At 37.8% G+C, this 22607-nt stretch overlaps 2 protein-coding genes across 6 annotated transcripts; one reads left to right on the top strand and one right to left on the bottom strand.

Annotated features, from left to right (window-relative positions):
• Nucleotides 1–495: 495 nt before the first annotated feature.
• Nucleotides 496–14561, bottom strand: LOC103706967 (RNI-like superfamily protein). Of its 5 annotated transcripts, none has more exons than XR_005506788.3 (17): nt 14292–14545; nt 14102–14210; nt 13885–13984; nt 9592–9660; nt 9309–9482; nt 9150–9223; nt 8358–8451; nt 8017–8059; nt 5946–6008; nt 4884–5113; nt 3658–3778; nt 3472–3572; nt 3240–3353; nt 2901–3071; nt 2667–2813; nt 2440–2502; nt 496–1314 (listed from the first exon to the last, which is right to left on the bottom strand). XR_005506788.3 is itself a non-coding variant. In XM_008791258.5 (17 exons), the coding sequence occupies exons 2-17, from the start codon at nt 14163–14165 to the stop codon at nt 1163–1165; spliced, it is 1863 nt and encodes a 620-aa protein (XP_008789480.2). In that variant the 5' UTR covers nt 14166–14210; nt 14292–14561; the 3' UTR covers nt 496–1162. The 5 variants fall into 5 exon arrangements, 3 of the variants coding, with proteins under 3 accessions (XP_008789480.2, XP_038971245.2, XP_038971248.1); XR_015969518.2 differs by having other exon boundaries at nt 14102–14228; nt 14292–14514; XM_008791258.5 differs by having other exon boundaries at nt 2440–2585; nt 14292–14561.
• A 3591-nt stretch (nt 14562–18152) lies between these two features.
• On the top strand, nt 18153–22447 carry LOC103706966 (GDSL esterase/lipase At5g33370-like). Its single transcript, XM_008791257.6, has 5 exons — nt 18153–18678; nt 18865–18992; nt 19070–19312; nt 20734–20986; nt 21950–22447. Exons 1-5 carry the CDS (start codon nt 18441–18443, stop codon nt 22180–22182), a joined length of 1095 nt encoding a protein of 364 aa, XP_008789479.4. The 5' UTR covers nt 18153–18440; the 3' UTR covers nt 22183–22447.
• The last annotated feature ends 160 nt before the right edge of the window (nt 22448–22607 follow it).

Raw genomic sequence — 22607 nt, forward strand, 5'->3', positions numbered from 1 at the left:
CTGAAAAAGCTGTTCCAACGGTACAAAATACAACTAAGACCAAACATAAAACAAAAACCCAAAAAAAAAAATCTCTTCGTAGATTTATCAAGTCGTGACTGAACAGCAAGATTCGCATGAATCGCTTACCAGTTTGTTTTTGACAACATCAGTAGGTGCAACATGAGGGTAAAATCTTAGAGAATTCACATGAAGGTAAAATATACAAAATGCAATAGAAGTTCGGAGCCATGAAAATTCGGAAAATGTAATTCATCTAGGTTGCTTATAAGCATCCTATGTTAATCCATGGTCCAATGCAGGAAGATGTAATATATTACTGAGCTCTTGAATAGAACACTATTCAACAGATCATTTTGGTGAAAAACCTGTCATGCAAATTGACCATTGAATCCTGAAATATACACAATGCATAGACAATTAAATAAACAAATGAAGGATATTTCATAAAACTCCCTGCAGTACAGCTCAACAACTGCCACATGCGATTTGCACTTGCCATTAAATTTAACTATGATATTTATCACATCTTCATTAGCCGGATACTTGTTTTGCTTAACTTTGGCAAATTGCCCATCCTAACAACTATTCCTTATTTTACACAGATAACAAAATTATTCCACGGATGAACTACTTAGTATCTGCTGCTTCTGCTTCTTGCAGCATTTCAGGCATACTAATGTCTTTTTTCTTAAAAAAAATTCTCCAGATTGAAGCCAAGCAATATATTACAGGCCTATCAAAGACTAGATTCTAATCTTCCCATACCAGGAAATACTTCTACATGTAAGCCTTTCCATTCTTGGTTTACAAATGGTCGCATTCCTTATTCATTGCTAATGTGTGGTACAAACTAATTGCCCGACCATTAATAAAGCTAATCTTCTTTTCTGATTGCATATACCAAAGTGCATGTGAGCTTTCCGCAGAGTAAATGAAGTTGAATCAGCTCCTGAACATTCAGCTGAATAGAATTAACAATAACTTTTATGGGCCCTGTTGGCTGAAAAGTTTATTCCTGCCCTGGGGTAAGTTCACTGCTGCTGTATGATCACACAAGCCTCACCATCCAGATGAGCACACCTTTCACTTCCCTGCAATGATAAGTGTAATTCTGCCCTAAATATTTCTCAATTTGCAACAATTTGATTGCAAAGACCTGCTATGGATCATCATCATAGGGTGTCTCTGCTGTAGGCAGCGATGAAATGGCAACAATAGGTTTTCCGTGGCAATGAAATTCCAGAAGCATGGCAATGTAGCTAGACTGGCATAACTGAGTGTTTCCAGTTAAGTCCAATCGCTCCAGCTTACCTGAAAGAAAGCAGGCATGACCCTTTCATTAAGTAAATTCTACATGTGGAGTAAGCATCAATCCTTAAAGATGAGGGGGAAAATTTGATGATCTTGCAAATAACATTAATTAGAACACATGTTATGCAGCAGAATTGCAGATGCATGCCGGATAATGGAAAGTCTCAAACTCAAAACCATGATAAAATAATTAATGTCTCTTATTACAATACTGAGTGATTAAGCATATCAAGGAAAAAGAATGCCAGTTCATGAATAAGATGCAAAATGTTTTTAACAAGTCAGCATTTGCTGTTGGAATCAGCATTATATTGTACAAATGACCTAAACTGAATATAAACCCACTACACAGTATATAATGCTGGTGAATGTCAGAGAACACCTGTACATGCATGTTTGTGTGTGTATGGTTGTGCATGCACACCATGTGTGTTTGCATGAATGTGAGTGCATGTGCGACATGTGTTCCTTTAAATGAAATTTGCCAATGTGAAGCCTAAACTTTCTTTTTGGTCTATCTATGAAAAATATGATCTAGATTCTAGAAACCGATAAGAGAATTGTGTTTAGGCTATTTATGACTTAAAAGAGTATTTTCAGAAAAGGGCTCCTTTGTCTCGAACATGAATCCGAAAAATAGCATTTGTAATTGGATTTGCATGGACAAGGAGTGAAATAACACGTATTTTCCACCTTGACCATGGTCTAAAGCCACACATCCATTTTTCAATCTACCAAGGATCATTTGTATATCTCTCTATGGTGGCAAGGCTCACAGTAATGCCTCCTTGAAGAAATATACACACTCTTGTGACCCTGCTACTGCACTCAAAACTATTTGCTCCATAATTATCTCACATGAAGAATTCAATTCGTAACTATAGTTTGCACCTTCCAGACTATTTGCAAACATATGGCATTCTCATTCTAGTTAACAAGTCAACTACCACATAAGAACAAATTGAACTACAACTAATGATTGATCTTTATGTTGAGCAGAGGATTTGACAGATGACTCAAATTTCATGCATAATTTCAACTGGCTTGTGACTTTGTGGATCTAAATGGTCTGCATATAGATCTTACTTTAGAACCAACATATTTTTGCAAAGAAAGAATGCATACCTTTTGACTGTTTCAATGCATCATAAATGATTTCCACAGACTCAGCAGGCATAATATTACCTCCTGCATTTATTGATACAAGATCTGGAACTTGTAAAATTACTTTGGCAATAAAATATGCAGCTCTGATCCCACCCCGATTTTTGCTACAAAATAAATATGTACAAGATAAATTGTAAACTTCAATCATTTCACAGATGCAAGCATGCAAAGATACTAATGACAACCTTATGTTGATGTCAAAAAGAGCCATCTTGTTAGGCATTTCTTTCTCAAGTTCTTGGAAGCCCAATGGTCCCAACCCAACCTCTTCAATGTTAAGTACTCGTACACCAGAGTTGCCCAAGAATTTTGCCAATGGTGCTGCTACAAAACTGAAGTTGCATCTAATAAGAACATTTGCTTCCAACAGATATAAAGCTGGAAAGATCAATTAAAAAGATGAAGTTACATGGACTAGCCTGCCAAGGTCATTATCTGCAAGAGAAAGTGTTTTTAGGGGTTCCTTCAAGGTCGGGAGGTTTCTTAAAAGTTCAGCCACTCCCATGCCTGAAAGATTACAATTCTCTATCTTTATATCTGAAAGGGGATGAGCTTTTTCAAGAGCCCTGATAAAATATGGAATTAGATTCCTGCAAAAAAAAATTAAGTTGTGAAAGTTAAAAGTTCAGTATCAAACAAAAAAATTACATTTAGTATATTTGATTGCAGTGGTTGTACACAAATAATTGTGTACATGAATTTAACAATCTCTTTTCTCGATACAACGTAACATCAAAGGCACATGAAACTGTAGATACCTGATTCCATCATCTGTTATTGGATTGTCACTCAAATCTAAACTTCTTAAATTAGGCATGTGAACCAAGATATGATTAAGATCTTCAGCATCCTCCTTATGCAAATTGTTTCCCCTGGTAAAGTAACAATCTCAATAAAATCATAAAGATAAATCCAATAGAGAAAGCTGGAATAAAAATGGTGACAGATTAAAAAACAATGAATAATTTTAAACGATAAAAAGAATGGCACCTAAGACTGAGAACGCTCAATGATGTCAAGGACAAATCTGATCCTAATAATGATGAGAAATCTGTGGATTTCCTATCAACCTTAGAAAGCCAACCTGCAATCTACAAATAAAGAGGAGTTTTACATGGTCGGCTAATCACAACAACCATTGATAGAAAAACAAGGAACTTCTGAGTAACCACTCACATTGCTATCTGATATCTCAAGAGTCACTATACCAGATGAAGACTGGAGGAGAGTATCAAAAATTATTGTTGCAAATTTTGGTTGCATCTTAGTCTCACAAAAATGCAGTGAAACCAAGGATCTGAAAGATGAAACAAGTATCTGTTAAAGTTTTCTGCATTACAGCGACTACTGAATGAACACAAATATGACCAATGCAACATTTAGCATACAGGATAATGTCAATTCCCAAGGATTGCATGGACTTCAGAACTATCAAAATTTGGCATTTATCATCAAAACAGCAAATGTATGCAACTCTTGTTTGGGTACAGTAAACCACCAAGCCAAGATATTGGCCAATAACGGTGGCTTAAGAAGGTAGCTTGAGAATTGTATAACATGACCGAGGCCAGCCAGTGCTTTCTTTTCCAGTTACAACATCCCATACCCAAGAATGATGGAAGATCATGCAAAATGCAAGACATATGCATTTTGATATGCACTTATATGGTGGAAAAAGGAAATAAGCATGACATCTAATATTCAAATATCAATAAGCATCTACTGGTGATTTGATTTATAGCGTGCCGTTAGCTTAGCTTACAATAACCTGGTATTGATAACCGTTCTCTTGTTCTTTTCGACTATCAACATATTGGAATAACACTGGTTGTAGCTGATGAAGCTAAATTCAGGTAATACTGCATATGATGAAAGGCAATTTGTACACAACCAACCCTCAACAATATAAATTTTGCTGTCACCTATTTTACACCAATGAAAAATTCTGGTATCCAAATAAAGAGCCAGAATTTCAAAAAAAACTTTCGGAATTTCAAAATAATTTCCACATCATGAAGAAATAAACTAATTTCCCTAGCTATGCATTTGCCTATCACCCTGCATTCCAATGCTACCATGTAGATATTATGCCATTAGTAAGTTCAACACAAATTCAAAGTTAATGAACTTAACCTATCAGCGCAAGAAATGCAAGACTAAAAACAATTTTACAGAATTTTTACATCTAATATTGGCATCTCTTTAAGGACTAGGATTCTCATCTGAGCATTCCTGACTTGTGCTAAACAAAATTTCAGAATGTACCATATACTGAAAGAAACTCTTCAGTGCTTCTTACGGACCTCAACTCTGATTCTAGCAAGCCGCAAAATGAAAAATTATTTCATATGACTATTCATTTTTCAAGTGTAGCAAGCATAACACAGGAGTATGAGATGTACCTTCCTGATGATAAAAAAGATAAAAGACCAGGTGGCATGGAAGACGACTTGCAATCAAAGATGGTTGATGATCTGACACAGAGGTGTTGGATCCCATGTATTCGAGATCCCTCTTTGCATATAGAATTGCAAATCTGGTTCATAGTATTAAGAGGAAGTTGACAATAAATAAACTCAAGAGATACCAGTGTCTCCCAATGCTGGTTCAGAAGCATGCACAATCCATTAACCTGCTTTTGACATTAAGAAGGCTTACCAAAGATTTGTGCTACACTAATCACACAATATTGCATGGCAATAATATAAGCAAACCAGGAAGATCTTATAAAAACACAGAATTTGATATATTATTTAAAAGAGTTCATGGGTTTGGTTAGGTTTGTTCACAAGATGAAAATGGAGGATTACAATAGAGAAGAACGTTATGAAATATAACATTAAAATTCATAATGCTTGAGCAGGATTATGTCATGTTTTAAAGTGTTATGCAGGAAATCAAGCTAGACCAACATAACAGAAACCTTCCAACAATTAGGGTACATATTAACCCATTATTGACCTATATCACTTTCTATCATGGGGCTTTGAATGATGCACTGTCAGATGTACTGATATAACAGATACCTGTTAGACACTTCTTGGAAAAGTTGATTTTGCTTCCCTTTTCCTTTTTTTTCTTTTGATATAAGCTTGTGGCTTGGATTTGTTAAAAAGGTGTAGTACGTATTTTTATTTTTCAGTAACTTTGAAACAACAATGATGTTACCGATGTGTTCTTAAGAATCAAACATGTACTTTAAGGATTTAAGACATGATCCAAATATACTCTAGATCAGAAGATGGCATACGTTTATGTACTTTTGAGTAATTGTTAACCTCATGCATATCTTTCTATGCATGCCAAGGGCTATGTGCTGCAACACCATGAATCATGTTAACAAATAAATAAATAATATGAACAATAACCAACACCTAAACCTTGAAAAATGTGAAAAACATCCTGATGTTGATTGTAATGCATGATTCTTCAACGCAAAACTAATATGTAAATGTAAGAATTACCTGAGTACTGGAGATTATTCTTCTGAAGACCAGAACTTGCAACTTGCTACCTCTCAACAACTCCTGCAAATGAAACATTCTAGAATGATAAAAAATATTATTCATGTCCACTGCATAAACTTGATGCCCAAAAGTCTGCATTTGGAAGCAACAAAACAATATGGACTAAATTTTGATTGTAATATATAAAGATGTAATTCTTTTTTTTTAAAAAAAAGGTAAGTTTCAAAATGGCATAAGTTACTAAAAGTATGTTATCATAAAACAAAACTTTTTTGTGGACTGTTTAAGCACTCAATAAAAGATTAAAGAAAAACTACATTCAAAAACAAAAAGGATAGAAACAAGTCCATGCTTCAACATATGGATTATGTGAAGGCGATCACCAACATCACTAATTACTCCCCAAAGAGACTTACTATAATTACAAGAGTACTGCTTTAAGAGGATAGAAGGATTGGCATTGTTTTTGGATAAAAGCTAACATGTAATCAAAACAATGACTGCCAAAACTAAAAAGACACCATAGCATGCCCATAAGAACCATGGTCATCTAAGTCGTCATGTTGATTTGGTTCATCAATATTTAGATCATAAAATGGAAACACAAAAGATACATACATAAGTGCATTAATCCATGTTTACTTAATTTGAGGTTTGTAAAGTATCAAAAACTGTTAAATTTTGATCCATTTGTCCTTTAAGAAGTGTAAATCATTATCAACAGTGTGAAATCTTTGCGTGGGGCCACCAAATATGCTGGCACAATTGAAACATCGGCGCATCTAGTTTGTGTCCACCAGATGCACAGATAATTAAACCTCTAAAAGGGTTGAAGCTTGATTTTGAGGCATTCTAATCATTGAAGATCATGACCGATAATATGAAATCACAATCATTCATTAGCCTACTATGGTAATGCTGCTCCGGTCATCCATGTCATCGCAACTCCAATTTTCCCTAAGTTCTAAAACATTGGGGAACAATACAGAAAAACAAAAGAAGCTATGGCATTTGAGGTTGAAATAGCCATAACATCATTGGAAAGACTTAATTGTGTTTTCAATGCTATTCCATATGCTCCTTATTTATTATCTGACATGTAATACCAGATCAGAAAGGACATGCTTGGAAATTTATATGTCATCAGCGTAGCCAAATATGAAGATCGTACAAGTATGCTTCCTGGTGTGACATATCTCCTTCACAGTGTGTACCTGATTTTCTTTTCTTTTTTTTTTGTAGTTGTTAGAACCTGATGTAACTATAAGAATAATAATTATTATTACTACTACAACAACAACTATTATTATTACTACTATTATTACAATTATTATTACTAGTATTGCTGTTACTACAGTAGTAGTAGTAGTACTGGTACAACTACAGTAGTATCACTGTAGAATGTTATAGCAGCATGACCGGATCAGATGTCCCATGTGACTGTGGCAGGCTACTTAAGGTATCCATGTATCACATAAGTATGACTAAGGAATGAACACATTAATGAGGATCATGAACTAGAGGATAAAGCAAGCAGAGTGAACTAAGACATTTCAATCACGTGCAACACAGGCAAAATAAGGCCCTAAAGTGTGAGTGTCCAGAATCAGGTTCAAGTCAAGAAGATGACAGAGGGCTGAAGAAGACTGGAATCGGATGTACTGAAAAATATCTTGAGAAAATTTTTGCGGAGTCCAGGCCTTGAGTAGTGATTTAGCACAGAGTGGCATAATACTTATCTAAATTAATAATTTACATGTTATGTTTTGAAGGTCTGCAAAATCACAGTAGAGCCAATCACAGGTAAATCCAGGGGTAACACATTCAGGGATCTTAGAAACTGATAATACAAGGGAGCAGCGGCCATAGATATCTAAAACAAGCTCAACCATAAAAGATGGTCTCAAAAAGATTCCCAAAGAAGATTGTGTAACCCTTATGTAACAAAAATGCAAATTATAATCTAAATGCTAAATGAAGACAACATTCAATATCTAGCTATTCCAACTTAAAGTCAGAAAAGCTAGTCCATCACACCATGTATAAGGCAATTAATTGTCATACTTACACATATTTCTGCAACACAAAGCACATTTTGAAGTTTCAGGCATCTGCACTTGCAAGAAAAAGTTGATTTCAAAAAAATTGTAGAAATGGACATTCTAGAATGATTATCAAGGAAAAAAACGACATAAGGTTAACATTTAACATTAAAAAAAAAAAAGCAATTGAATGTCATTTGTTGGCCTGCCCAAGTTCCTAGCTTCCATCATCTTACCCGAGCAAATCTAAGTTAAAGCAACCAACAAGTTCTTGAACACAAGAATCAAAATATTTTGAAACTTTGCCTGTTTTTCAATAGGATGGACAACAACCACATTGCAACCACAAATTCAAATAAAAAGATACCTTGCATAGAGCCCAAATTTGTTGCAATGGTATGATAATTTCAAACAGTCACCAGCTATATTCCCACTATGACCAATTGCATTCACAATGCTATCTGCATTAAACCAGATGAGTTTTTTTACAAGGGAAGGGGAAAAAAAAATCTTACACAGTAGCAAATGTAGCAGGACCCAAAGTATGTTTAATTATAAAAGAAAAGATGAATTGAAATCAAGCAATCGACATCGCAGTACTTTCTAAGCAAGCCAAATCTGCACCTAAAACCAACTAAAGGCATAATGTGCCCATTAATATTCCCTACCAAGATGGAAATCTTAAGCACAAAGATGATAATTACTTTATGTGATCTATTGAAAGATAAAAATAATTATAAAAGAAGCCTGTGTCATAAGGCATGTATGCATAAGTGCTACTTACTAGCATTTAGCATTAAAAATTCAAATATACTTGCATGCATAAAGAGTTGGGGTGAAAGCTGCATAATTTATTTGGAAAAGAGGTTTTAGAAATGATGTTAACTGTTCAGGATGATATTTGGATCCAATGGAGATAGCATATCATTGATGTGCACACAAACATACAGAATTCACATTAAACTTCATGATTAGTAGCATTTTTTTCTATTGATCATGAAGTCATGAACTACTATGTTGACTATTTAACTACTTGCGACATTGAAGTGCATGACAGCTTTTTCATGTCGCTTGTCCAAGATGCTACTGCACAACATCTAGTTTATATCTGTCAAGATCTGCAGAACATAAGAAAAGGAAAAAGGTACATCACAGTTACCTGATATTCTTAGTTCACCAATGCACCCATCAAAAGCAGGAAGCAAGGCTATCTCCGCAGCATCATCTAGGCAACTATTAAATGAATAAACTTGGTCAAAAACAAATGTACCTACGCAAACGAATCACAATTTTATTCTTTTTTTTCCCATTTCCATACCTCTGTAGATGCTTTTCCCAGTACAGCTGCTGCCAGTCAACACTTTGGTTCACCAAGCTACACATTCCAGAAACATATTGTGTTGCCACACAGTTGATTGGTTGAATCTTCTTGATATTCTCAGGCCAGCGCTTCTTAAACAGCAGCTTCCATGCTGTATTAAAATCTCCATACCTAAAAATTAAGTATCTTCTCTTTTAGTAAATTTCCTTTTGCAAACTGTATTTCTTTTTTTATAAAAGACATGACTCCTTTTTTATAAAAGACATGACTCCTATGAAACCTGCCACGTTTTCTTCCATCGTTGATGCCATTACTTGCAGTTCCGCTCTTACCACAACCATCAACAGATCTGTCATATGATATTACCATGAATTAGCATAAGAATGAATAAGCAAGTAGTGAGCTTCCCTCTCTTGACTCGAAAAGTTAACTGCTAGGCCACGTTTTCTTCCCTCTACTCACTCTAAACTGATTGCTCAACTTTTTAATAACCTCCTCTCACTTTCAACCAAGGTTTGTCGTGCCGATGCCAGAGCCCATACTAGTCGGTTGGCGGCACGGTTTGGTACGCCTCCGTGCCATTCCGTGATGGACCCGTACCAACATAGCAGAGAGAGAGGGAGAGGGAGAGGGAGAGGGAAAACGAGAGAGAGGAAAAGAGAGAGGGGGGGAGGAAGGGAGAGGGAGAGGGAGAGGGAGGGATGGCCGACGGAGGGCCGCCGGAGTCGACGGAGGGCGTCGAAGGCCTCTGGCGGCCCTCCCTCCCTCTCCTGCAGGTTTACCATTTTGAATACTCGGTATGCCCGAACTAGGCGGTTTGGAAAGGTTCCGCATTCCTTGCTTTCAACTCTCTTTACTCGAATAAAAGAGTTTAATCCCTATACATTTTAGACATCCATGAATTTAGGAAAAGTACAACCTGATTTTTCTATGATCAATCTGATTCTCCCCACCCACCCACACAAACATTAAAAAAAAAGTGTCATTTTCTAAGACAAACGTTAAACAATAAAAAGAGTGCCAATAATTTAAGGTGTATTTTGAGTTGTGGCAATTCTGTAGCACCTGAGCAGGATATAATTGTAAAATTTCAAATGATATTCAGTCAAAATGAAATTATTATACTACAGAAATGTAAACTCAAACTATGGTAATATCCGGCGCTTTACAAAGTAGTCTATCGAGATTCTTATCACTTATTTTTGACCAGTATGAATCATTGCCTTGTTTCCATTTTTTTTACTAAAAAACATTTATGGAAAAGTATAGCAAAACAAATACAGTAAGACCCCCTCAAGTTTGCCCGAGTTACATTTGGGCCCCCTCCTCTTTAAAAAGTCTCTAACAGGTCCATCAAGTTAACTTTCCATTCCAATCTGACCCTTCCTTGCAATGACCCTACAACATCATTGCAGATCTTTGCAACTAACCAAAAGACCCCTAACTAATATCAGAAAGAGGTTTAATGGTTTGTGCTTGTCATTCTTTCTCCGCCACTTTCCATCCCTTCCTCCAAGACTGAATTGGGGCCCTCAGTGAAGTGCACAATGGTGAGATTGATACTTGAAGGCTCCACCATGCAGTGGGGGGCTAATGGTTGTTAGGCGTACCAAATAAGAGAATGACAATATTGTGGGACATGTGGAACCGAGAACCACCGCCAAGTGATCGGTCAACGAAGAAGATGACAGAGCAAGACGGTCAGCGAGGATAAGTGGCGCTCATCAGCGATGGAGCACGTCTTTGTGCATGGTGCTAGGCAAGAAGGCAATGAGGGGCTAGATGGAGATGCTAGCGGGCATGCTGCTCATTGATCTTGGAGGCTACAATGATGCTCCTGGACTAGGCATGTTGGAGGCAATTGCTCCGTTGGCATAGGGCTACTAGTGTTTTGCATGATGAGCATGATGGAGGCATGTCCGGTGAGCTAACAAGGTCCAACATTGAATTGGTGCACCATTCCCCCCCCCCCTCCACCCAAGTCGGCCCCCATCTCTTATGGATATTATTCTTCTTCATCACCTCCCACACTCTGCAAGATCCCATTCCTTCGCTAATGAGAACATGATTGATCGCAAGAAAATAGTCTTCAGCAGCACACATCGTCGTCTTCTAAATCTCAACCTCACCCAAGTCAGTCTTCTGGTGCCATATACAGGCATTAACAATTCTTTTATCAACCCACATGCTTCATCCAAATGCCTAGCCCAACCAAAAGCACCCACCATTGCACCATAATGCTCAATCCTCAGCTCAACCAAATACTTCTCTTTCATCCTATCAAATACTTATGAGACTTCTCTAAAACAGCACAATAGCCACAAACAGTCGATGGCTTGACAAATATGACTGCATTCAACACCAAAACTTCACATTCTACCCTGGTGAATGCTTCAATTGCGTCAAAACCAAGCCCATGAATTGCCAAGCCAATAATCAAAGAATTCTAGACTGAAACATTATTCCTTCGAATACCATAAAAAAATTTCTTGGCCACTTCAATCTCCCATGTTTTGCATACATATCAATCAAATCTATACTAAGAATATAATTCAATTCAACTTTCTTCTCAAACATTAGATGGCGAATCCGCACCCGATAACTATGTGCGCCAACCTCGGCACAGGTTGAAAGCACGGCCAAGAATGAGAACTCATCATGTTCAATCCCTAAATCCACCATCCTACAAAGAAGTTCATAACCTCCTTATGCTGCAAGTTCTTCACAAAACCCGCTATCATAGAGTGCAAAGAAATCAAATCCCTAACATGAATTCTCTTAAAAACTAGATAGGCCTTTCCAGGTTCTCCATTTTCAGCCTTGATCAATAGATTCCCATAAAATAGGTTGGAGTCAGAGTTTCTTTTGAGCATTTCATCAAACAAAAGTTGGGCTTCAGTTATGAGACCATGGTTGAGATAGAATTTGAAGATAAGTGGTAAGAGAGGGGCAGGATTGCAAGGCATAGAATGGAAAGCCATTACAATTTGGGGGTTGGAGGAGGAGAGGGAGGCCTAGAGGACAAGGATGAGGATTCGGTGGTCGGGGCAGAAGGTGGTGGAGAGGAGAAGGGCGGGAGGTAGGAGAGGCAATTTATGACCGAACCCGCAAATAACCTGCTTTAAGCAAGTTCGTATTTGACATAAATAGGTTTGGGTCACAAATGGGTCAACTCGTCAAGACTTGTTTACTAAATAGGTTGATTTATGTTGAGATCTTTGATCCATTCAACCGATTTTGACTTATTTAATAATTGGGTCGGATCATAACCCGACCCATGTAGCCCATTTAATACCTATTTATCCTGTGTAAAACCTGCTTAGCCCATTTGTCCTATTTAACCCGGCCTACTTAATATATTTAACCTGTTTATATCTGTTTAACCATTAAAAACCCACTTAACCCATTTAACTTGACTCGACCTATCTAGCAAACGGATCATAAGCTGATCAATTTAACTCATTTAATACTTGTTTAACCTGTTTAAAAGCTGCTTAACCTCTTTTTGTCCCGTTTAACCCAACCTGTTTAATATGTTTAACCTATTTATACATGTTTAATTCGTTAAAAACTTACTTAACCCATTTAACTTGACTCAACCTATCTAGTAAATGGGTTAAACAGGCCAAGTTGGGTAACCTGTTTAATAAATCGGCTGGATTCACATCTGAATTTTTAACTTGTTTAATAAATAGGCTGAATTCAGATATGAATAAATAGATTGGGCTCGGGATGACGAATTTCTAACCCGACCGGCCTTCAACCCAACCCGATTGCCATCTCTAGCAAGAGGATTGCATGTTTGGGGAAAACCTTCACGAGGGAGGTGTAGAGGATGAAGTTGGAGACAAGGAGGAGGAGCTAGTAAAGATGGATGTCATCATGGCAATGTCCGCCTCCTTATCATCACCTTTTTAGCATAGCCTTCACCTTATAGTTCATCAACGTGTTCAGCCTCAATCTCCATTGTTCCATCAATGGCATCCTCGCCCTTGCCTCTCCCACGAGCTTAGCCCCATATTGTTGCCAATTACATCGTCTTTGCCTTGCAGTGAAGCTTGTACCATGCAGGTCTCCATGGGAGAGGTCGAAGAGGTCATTGGAAGAGAGATGGAAGGATGGAGGTGGACATGGTCTCAAATTTCCCCACATGATACTTAAACCCCTAGAACGACAAGGGAGTATTAGGAAATAAGACAGTTTAAAGACTCGTATGATGATCATGTGTCTTTTAGTGAAGCCTGTTTAATGGAGTCGGATGGAAGGGTCAGTCTGGGATGCAAAGGTAACTTAGTGAAACTGTTTGAGACTTTTTAAAGTGGAGAGGGTACAAGTGTAACTCGATCAAACTTGAGGGGGTGTTGGTGTATTTTTTTTCTTAAAAACCCTTAAGCATAGGAAAGCAAATGAGCATATTATTTGGGGAAAAATAGACAAATAAAATAAAATAAGCTAGATATATATGTTACTAATGAAAGGGAAGCATCATGGAAGAGAATTGGTGAAATTCTAACATAAACATCAAAATAAAACGGTTCTTTCATTTTCATAAGGATAGCGAGAGCTGACTGACAGTTCATGTATATTCTGCAACGCCAGCGGAGGTAGGCTCATCACTATGCAATCAAGCAAATCTGATGGAAGTTCAAGTATGTCTTGCGCATTTTCATATCCTGCAAAACATATACTGGTCTCAGTAAATATCAACCGAAATAAGACAAAAGTGTTCATACTCCACAACCATGTATGAAGTTCATAAGGCCCAGAAAGAGAACAGTTTCAGAGCTCACCGTCCAAGACTGTCATTGCGATCTCCTTGATGCACAGAGAGAACAAAGTTGGAACCTCTGGCATTTCTTCGGTATTATACCGTTGATATCGAAACCAACTTGAATCAATCTGGCAAAATAATTACTTCTAATATGAACGATGATAAGAATTAAGCATATGTTCTAAGCACTGAGGCATTTGGGAGCTCACCGACGATCGGGGTGCACCGAGGAGAACCAGAACGGACGGATTCGTTGCCTCCAATCGTCCCGGAGGCCTTCCTCCGGCGCCACCGATCGTCCACCCGGCCGATGGCGTAGATGAATGGACGGGATCGAGGCGGGAGTGAGGCTTCCAGGGTTTTGGGCGAGACGGAGCCCGAGGGTCTGTTCTAGTTTTCCCTTCGCATCGGCGCTAATTGCCCTAGTACCATGCTGACGAAAATTACGCACAGGTTCCTGATTAAGGAGTCGGGAGTCTGCCGGCTTTAGTTACGTTGAATATAATTATATCTAAATTCCAATGCGGACTAAAGCCCGATTTTTTTTTTTGCATAAATATCTTTTTAAAAATTTAAATTTACATAAATACTTTGTTAAAATTTATATTTATTCCTACATTCTTATAAAATACTATTTATATACTAACTGTTCTTATAAATAAAAATTATAATTATTTTAATTAAAAATAAAATAAAATTTTGAAATTATTTATTTATTCTCATTGCGATTGTCTTATCAATATTTTTTTCATATCTATCCATCAAAAATATTTTAGTCATTTTTATTTGAAACCGTTAATTTTTTAACGGTATTAGGTATATATGCCAAAAAAAATAAGGATAAAAAAGAATAAAATAAAAAATAAGTGTTTTACGAAAATATACATACAAATATCAATTTTGAGATAGTATTTGTGAAAAATTTGATATTTATAAGAATATTCATGTAAAAAATTTAATTATTTTTAAGTTTCTGGCTTTCAGAGTGAATAAATAGTCCAATGTATCAACAAAAGATAGTTCATATCCTTAGCATTTTGAATGAGAAATTACTTCCAACTCCCTAAGTTATAAGCTTTGCATGGGCAAATGGGAGCTACTGGATATGTTTTATAGGGATAACATCCAGAAAATAATTTATAAATTTTTGGCTGAATGATAATTACGTATAAATTTCTAAGTTGCAAGCGCGTGTAAGGATGGACTTGGAGGAGTATTACGCCAGCCAATATGATTTGATGAGATAGATAGGAAAAGGAGAGCAATTAAGGACTAAAATTAATAATTTAGTGTGGAAGGTAGCCGATGGATGGATGGGATGTCAAGTAAGTTCAGGGATGATGGATCTATTTTATATTTGATATTTGAGGTCTTGGACGGTTGTAATTGTATGCTCTATTTTTCAGCATGTATGTCCTTTTTTTTTCTAAAAAAAAATGGACAGAATTTTGTAAAAAACAAAATGTAGGCCCGCAAAAAGCAGCCAGAGGCTACGAGTAGATTGCATGCATGGCAGAAGTAGATATTGTATCGAAAAAAGCACTTATGAATTCTTAGTTAAATAATCACAACCTTCACATGAACAGCAAGTAGGGCTAGCCCAATTTTTAGACGACTGAAGCAGTCGCTTAAGGCCTCGGCCCAAAGAAGGCCCACCGCAGAAAAGGTCTCAAAAACAAAATAGAAGAAAAAAGCATCACTTAGTAAGTTCGCCTTAGGCCGGCTCATTGCAAGTCTGCAAAAAAAGCCTCAAAGATAAAATAGAAAGAAAAAATGTCCCATTTAGGCCCCCAAATGCATTGGGCCGCTCCTGACAGCAAGGTACACGGAGTCAGCAAAGTTCGGCAATTTGTATGGATCATGTCAAGAAAAATTATATACAGTCCCTGGTTAGAAGATAACTCATTTAAAAGTCGTTAAATTGTTACCTTCATAAACTGACAAAGCCTGCCAACCTCTTATTGCACACTAGGCCATGGTGCAGTTGGTCATCGTAAGAGATACTAAAATATTATAAAGATTTATAATTTTCTTTATCAGCATGTCTTTGGTTGGAGTTTTGCATTTGAACTACTCACAATCTTGAAATCTCATATTTCATATTTGAATACAATAGGGGCCTTGAAATTTTGCATTTTACTTACTAGCAAGAAAGGGATTTGCATTTAGTTTTTGAACCTTGAGATCTGGAAAACCCACAATTAGTTCTAAGATAGGCCTCTCGCTTTTTGCATAAGACCCCCTGCCAATGTTTAATATATGTGTTCCAAGGATTAAGTTAAGAAGGAAAAAATAATGTATAATTTGAATTGAAAGGGTTCTGTATCAAGATCAAAATTTAGCATATCTTTTAAATTAGACAAACTGCATATGATGTCATCCATCCATCTCTCTCTCCCTCTCTCATCAAGAAGGGGAATGCATTTGTTGTTCTTTATTTTTTGATATCGGGAGTGCTAATATCATAATGCAAACATATTTTCAACATCCGTTTTTATAGAAATTTGACATGTGTGTCTAAGATGTTCAGTGCAAATAATTCCCATCCGTTTAATTGCCTTTTAACAATTAGGACAAGATCATGTTTCCTCTAATATATAATTTCCCATCAAAAAAGATTTACCCCACACTGACAACAAAGATCAATCAAGCAGTATAATTTCCATCTTGGTTGCTCTTTGGTTAGTGTCTCCCACTCGAGACTCGCTTGCCCTGGTGCAGTATGCTAACCTTTTTTATATATATTAAATATATTGTACAATTGAAGGCTAAGGGTGCAGGTTGCCAACTAGCTCCTAAACTAGGTTGAGGCAGGCTCTCTACCTTAATGGAAGTTATTTTTAGATAAGACTATTGGATTGAGGTAATCCTCAATCCAAGCAGCTCATCCCTACCGAATGTTGAAGTTTGGGAAATTGCCACTTGCGCGCTAGACTAGCAAGTTGATCTCAAACCATCGAGATATTCCCTTCTTTGTTTGCGACAAAGGATTGTTGCCTCTAGATTGACCTCTGCCGATGATCAATTGAATCATTACATCCACAAGTTGTGGTTCTTCACGAAGTATTTGATCTCAAAGAGCCCTGAGAATTTATAATCATGTTTAAACACTGGGAAGGGAAGCACAAGCCATGAGAGATGGATCCAGCTGCTCCCTTTTAAATGATGGAACCTACCTATTAATGTGCTTCACATGGATATGAGCTCGTTGCTCAGGCATCCCTCGCTGACACCCTCATTGATGTAGGAAATAAGAAGGTAACTTCTGTGATTTTTGACTGACCAAAGCAGTGTTAAAAAAAAAGCTGACATTAATTTCTACGACATAATATTGAGAGTGGACCAATCAGAGACGGACACGAAAGAAACAAAATAACGAAAGACTTACGCCTGTCGAGATCTCATTGGGCAGGCTAGAACATTTACCTTCAGTAAATTCTAAATGTCGAGCATACTTCATTTTTTTTAGTGTCAAAATTTAATGTGTATCTTTGTAATCACTCTTATGTAAGATATGTAAATTAATACCATTTTATTCATAACACAAATACTAGCATCAGTCGCTGCTTAAATTCTCCAAACCAAAACAAAGGTTCTGTATTCTTGCCCCATAGGAAGCTTAGAAATAAAATGACTATAAAAATCTCAGTTATTTCACCTTTTCCATTCACTCTTTATTTTTATTTTTTAAAAAAAAACAATGAACAATTGCAATGCGATATTATGATTTATATCTTTAGAAATTTACGGATCAAACCAGAAAGATAGGTACTATACTCAGTGGGATAAACGTGTACTCAATAATGTGGCAATTGACTAGAAGAAAATGTGTGCCTGCAAAAGAGTTCTATTACCTCAGATGAGATGTTCTCTACTGTGCGCATGCTTCTGTTAAGCAAGTCTCCAATAATAATGGACTGGAATTTGTCTGTGAAATAGAGCTACTCTTTAGGAGCTGTATTCTAGGATTTTCACGAGGAAACAACACTTAGATGCATAATTGGGGTGCCGAAAAGAATCTCAATATCACCAACGTCATCGTTATATGGTCATCATCAAGCTCGTAAGACATCGATTAAATGGTACCGCAGCACTTCTTTTTGCAAGAATAAAACCAGAAGAATGCATTTACGAGAGGGACCACAAATCAGAGCAGTTCATAGATGCGGCTTCATACCTCTCTGTCAAGGCCTGAGATCCAGATCATTTTGGAACGACGGACCTTCAAAAAAATGAGGCAACTCCTCCAGCAGAAACTCAAGTCGACTCATTTGCTTCCGTGGTCGCTCTGAGGCAACTCCACAGTCTTCAGGTCCATAACCTTCCACTCCAGGCTCATTTTATTGTCCTCTCGTCTCATGACGATGGAAGCCTCTCCTGTTATCTTCTTCTCTCTGGTTGCTCTCGTAACTCTTCCCATCTCCTCGGAGGCAGCTCGTGCCTTCTTCGTTTTTGGCGATTCTCTTGTGGATAACGGCAACAACAACTACCTAGCAACCACAGCCCGAGCCGATGCACCCCCTTACGGCATCGACTCCCCGACTCGCCGACCAACCGGCCGTTTCTCCAATGGGATGAACGTCCCTGACATAATAAGTTAGTGTTTCATTCACTTCACGAGGCATCCACAGCTAACCAACCTGCACTGTGTATCCATAATTTAGTTTGAAGCATGATCACTAGATGTTCTTTCCTGGCGTTGAGCTTCTGCTGCTTAGATTCTGTGAGTTTTTTAAGTTCCTTATATTTTCTTCTCAACCATGGATTCGAACAACGTTTCAGGTGAGAATCTGGGAGCTGAACCCACACTGCCATACTTGAGTCCCGAGCTCCGAGGGGAAAAGCTACTTGTGGGTGCCAACTTCGCATCAGCAGGCGTCGGAATTCTCAACGATACTGGAATCCAGTTTGTAAGTAGGACTAATGCATGGTTTGTAATTCGCTAGCAATCCATATGGTGACTGATTGACTTGAATAACCTTCGCAGGTGAACATAATTAGGATATGGACGCAATTGCACTACTTCGAGCAGTACCAGCAGAGATTGAGCTCCCTGATAGGTCCGGAGCAGGCGCAGCGTCTCGTGAACCAAGCGCTCGTTCTGATCACCCTCGGGGGCAACGACTTTGTCAACAACTACTACTTGGTGCCTTTCTCCGTGAGATCTCGACAGTTCACCTTGCCTAACTATGTCACCTATCTGATGTCCGAGTACAGGAAGATACTTGCAGTATGTTTCTTTCTTCCTTTTTTTTTTTTATGGTTTTGATGGAGTTGCAGTATGTTTCATGTCTAGCTCTAGTCTTTCCTTTCAGTTTGATAAGTTCATCTTTTCAAAAAAGATGGCAAATAAGTAGATCGATATTACTACGTACCAGCGCAGTTTGGTTTTTCACCAGTGAAATTAAGGATATCACTGCACCAAAACCTTAATTTCATGGCCGACCAGTACTGAAGACAAAAGTTTTTCTTTGTCCACTCTTTCCTTTTATATAAGCCCTGTGAGTTGTGCTGCGGCCGGGCACTTTGTAGTGTTATGTCTTCCTCTCACAGATGCGCACTTCATATTTTTAGCTCTTAAAAAGCACCTTCATTGCAAATAATTAAACCTCTGACGATGAAGTAAGACTTTTAGCAACATGGCGGCAATGTCCTCTGACTCATTGAGAAGCTCTCGCATTGTTGTCTGTTTTTCCTTGGGCAGAATGATTCCAACAAATTAATCACAGATAACTCAATTATTCATGAACTTGATAATTAATTCATGAATTATCATGCATTAGTCCAAGAAATCCTCACACATTGTGTTGATTCTTTTTTTCTTGCTATTGTAATTCATGAATAAGCATACAGACATTCTCAATATTTAGCTATCTGAAATCTGTGCAAACTTTTGGTGTCTCACATTATTCCTGAATTACGTATCTCCACCTCTAGCAGAATTGTTCCGGAATAACTTGCAAGCATGGCCAGTAGTGCATGTCAGGTTATGTTTCTCGCTTCATTGCCACCTTAATTAGAGCCGATTAGCGTGAGAGACCCTATTCCTGTTACGGTATTCAATTCAATGCTAGGAGCACAATTTATTGTGGGTTGGTGCATTCGTACAACCACGTGGTCTGCATGCCAAGGAACAGATTCGATCACGGGCATTGCATCCGTGGGTGGAGACAAGGCCAGTATAATTAAAACCAGCACTAGGGCAAGGCAAATAATTGTCAAGATCCCTTGTTCCTAACCTAATTTTTTTTGTGAATCTTTGATGATGGTTTAGACTGGATTACAATATTTCTTGTTAGCTCTTTAAATTCTCGGACATCCAAAAATAGATGAAAGATCTTGCTAAAAAAAAAGGAAAAAAAATGCTGAAATATGATATCTAGTAATAACTTTGTTAAGCTTTTTGGAATCCATATTGGAACTGGAGCTCTGTTAACAAATTAAACAAAAGGTCAAAAAACAAAACTATCTTGTTTGATACAAATTGATGCGTGCTTTACTTATAGCTTTGTCAAACCTTTTGGAGTCAATATTTGAACTGGCATTTCAGTAGAACCATTAAAGTAGCTTTGTTGGCAAATTAAACAGAAGGGGGAAAGATCCCACTTTGCTCCCAAAGAAGTGATTGATTTTTGGGATGTAACATTGCAGGGCCTATATGAATTGGGGGCCCGTCGAGTGCTGGTGACCGGGACTGGGCCCCTTGGCTGCGTCCCAGCGGAGCTTGCATTAAGAAGTAGGACCGGGCACTGCGACCCTGAGCTTAATGGAGCCTCAAATCTATTCAATCCCCAGCTGATCCAGGTCGTGAATGAGCTCAACAGCCAGATTGGCTCGGATGTTTTCTTCTCGGTGAATGTCTACTCGATGCACATGGACTTCATATCCGACCCGCAAGCATACGGTAAAAGTTAACTATCGGATGTAACCTTTATTTATTGTTACCTGGCGGACAACCTACCTCCGTGGGGTCAACTTTATGGAGTAATAATTCCAACCAACCCACTCCTACGGAATGTCAAAAAGCCAAGCTCAGGCTTCCTAATTCTGGCTCAAGCTTGGCTGGTTTTGTAATCTTGCTAGGCTCGAGACCCACCAGATCTAACTTCGGGTACGAGCTGTCCCTCTAAGCTCTCATATGCATCTAAAGAGAGGCTTGAGCTCATTATCCTGGCTGCCTTTCAAACTTAGCAACTACAATAGATTCTTTTCTATATAATTACATTTTTATCAAAATTAAATGTATATAAATATCTTTTATTTATAATAATAGTTAATAATAAAAATTAATTAACGAATTAACTAGATTTTTTATCAATAATAACTTATTTATTTATGATTTAAGATTGCCCTGACTATGCTTGAACAAGCTCGTTTCATGAGCAAGCAATTGAACCATTTATGAACAACTCATTTCTTTGATGATTCAGAATCTTCTGCGGTACATATTTTGCACTATAAAGAGTAATATTGTCTTGAATGGCTACCACGTCATCCGATTATAAAGATGGACAGCTATTAAATAGGATGCGGTGTACTGCATGCAAAGCATGCGGCATATGATATGCAATATCCATCCTATTTGATAGCCATCCATCCCATCCAAAATTGTACTACTCTTGCAATGCAAATTGTGCAAACTCATCTTCGATGGGTCTACCCTCTTCCATAGCATCCTGGAAAAAAGAAAAAAAAACTAAGGGAAGAAAGCCAGGCTTCGAGAACCAATCTCAAGCTTTTAAGAATGAGGTTGAGTTGGAAGGAAATGGAGGGGCTTCGTAGGGAGCATACCTATTTGAATACATTTTCTGGTACTTAATGACAGCTTACCTACTAAAAGGCGTCAACATATTATTATGTATGGCAGGTTTTGTCACATCAAAGATTGCATGTTGCGGGCAAGGGCCTTACAACGGCTTCGGGCTCTGCACTGTGCTGTCCAACGTATGCCCGAATAGAGACATCTTTGCATTCTGGGACGCCTTCCATCCCACGGAGAGAGCCAACCGGATCCTTGTGCGTCAATTCATGGCTGGAACAACCAAGTACATGAGCCCCTTGAACTTGAGCACCATCCTGGCCATGGACGCAAGAACCTAGGCTGCTCAAGATCTTTTTCGCTGTGCTCAGCTGCCATGCTTCTATCTTCTCGTTTTCCAGCATGTTGCTATGTTCTGGGTGATTAGGGTTTCATCTCGAAGAGTGTCGTGTGTGAGATGGAGTTTCTCAGTCATGTTTAGGTTGGTTGGAATTTCGTAACGTATGAATTTGCATTTAGAATTGTTCGAACTTTTATGTAGTTAGCGACGATCGGTGTATTGCAATCCAGGAGGCTAACGAAGGTCTAATGTCTCTAGTTGTTGCAGTGGAATTCATTCCAAGTTTAGTTGGTTAGACTTTATATTCAGTTTACCAGATTTGAGTTGAGAACAGATTTATTACATTCACGATGCTAAATCTTGATAATGTCAGGTTTCCTCAGATGACTAAATCTCGAGGGTACCTATTTTCCCTAGGAAATGGCC

The sequence above is a fragment of the Phoenix dactylifera genome, chromosome 10 (assembly GCF_051530095.1).
Source record: "Phoenix dactylifera cultivar Ajwa chromosome 10, Ajwa_hap1_PhDact_Kaust_v1.1, whole genome shotgun sequence".
NCBI classification, from domain to species: domain Eukaryota; kingdom Viridiplantae; phylum Streptophyta; class Magnoliopsida; order Arecales; family Arecaceae; genus Phoenix; species Phoenix dactylifera.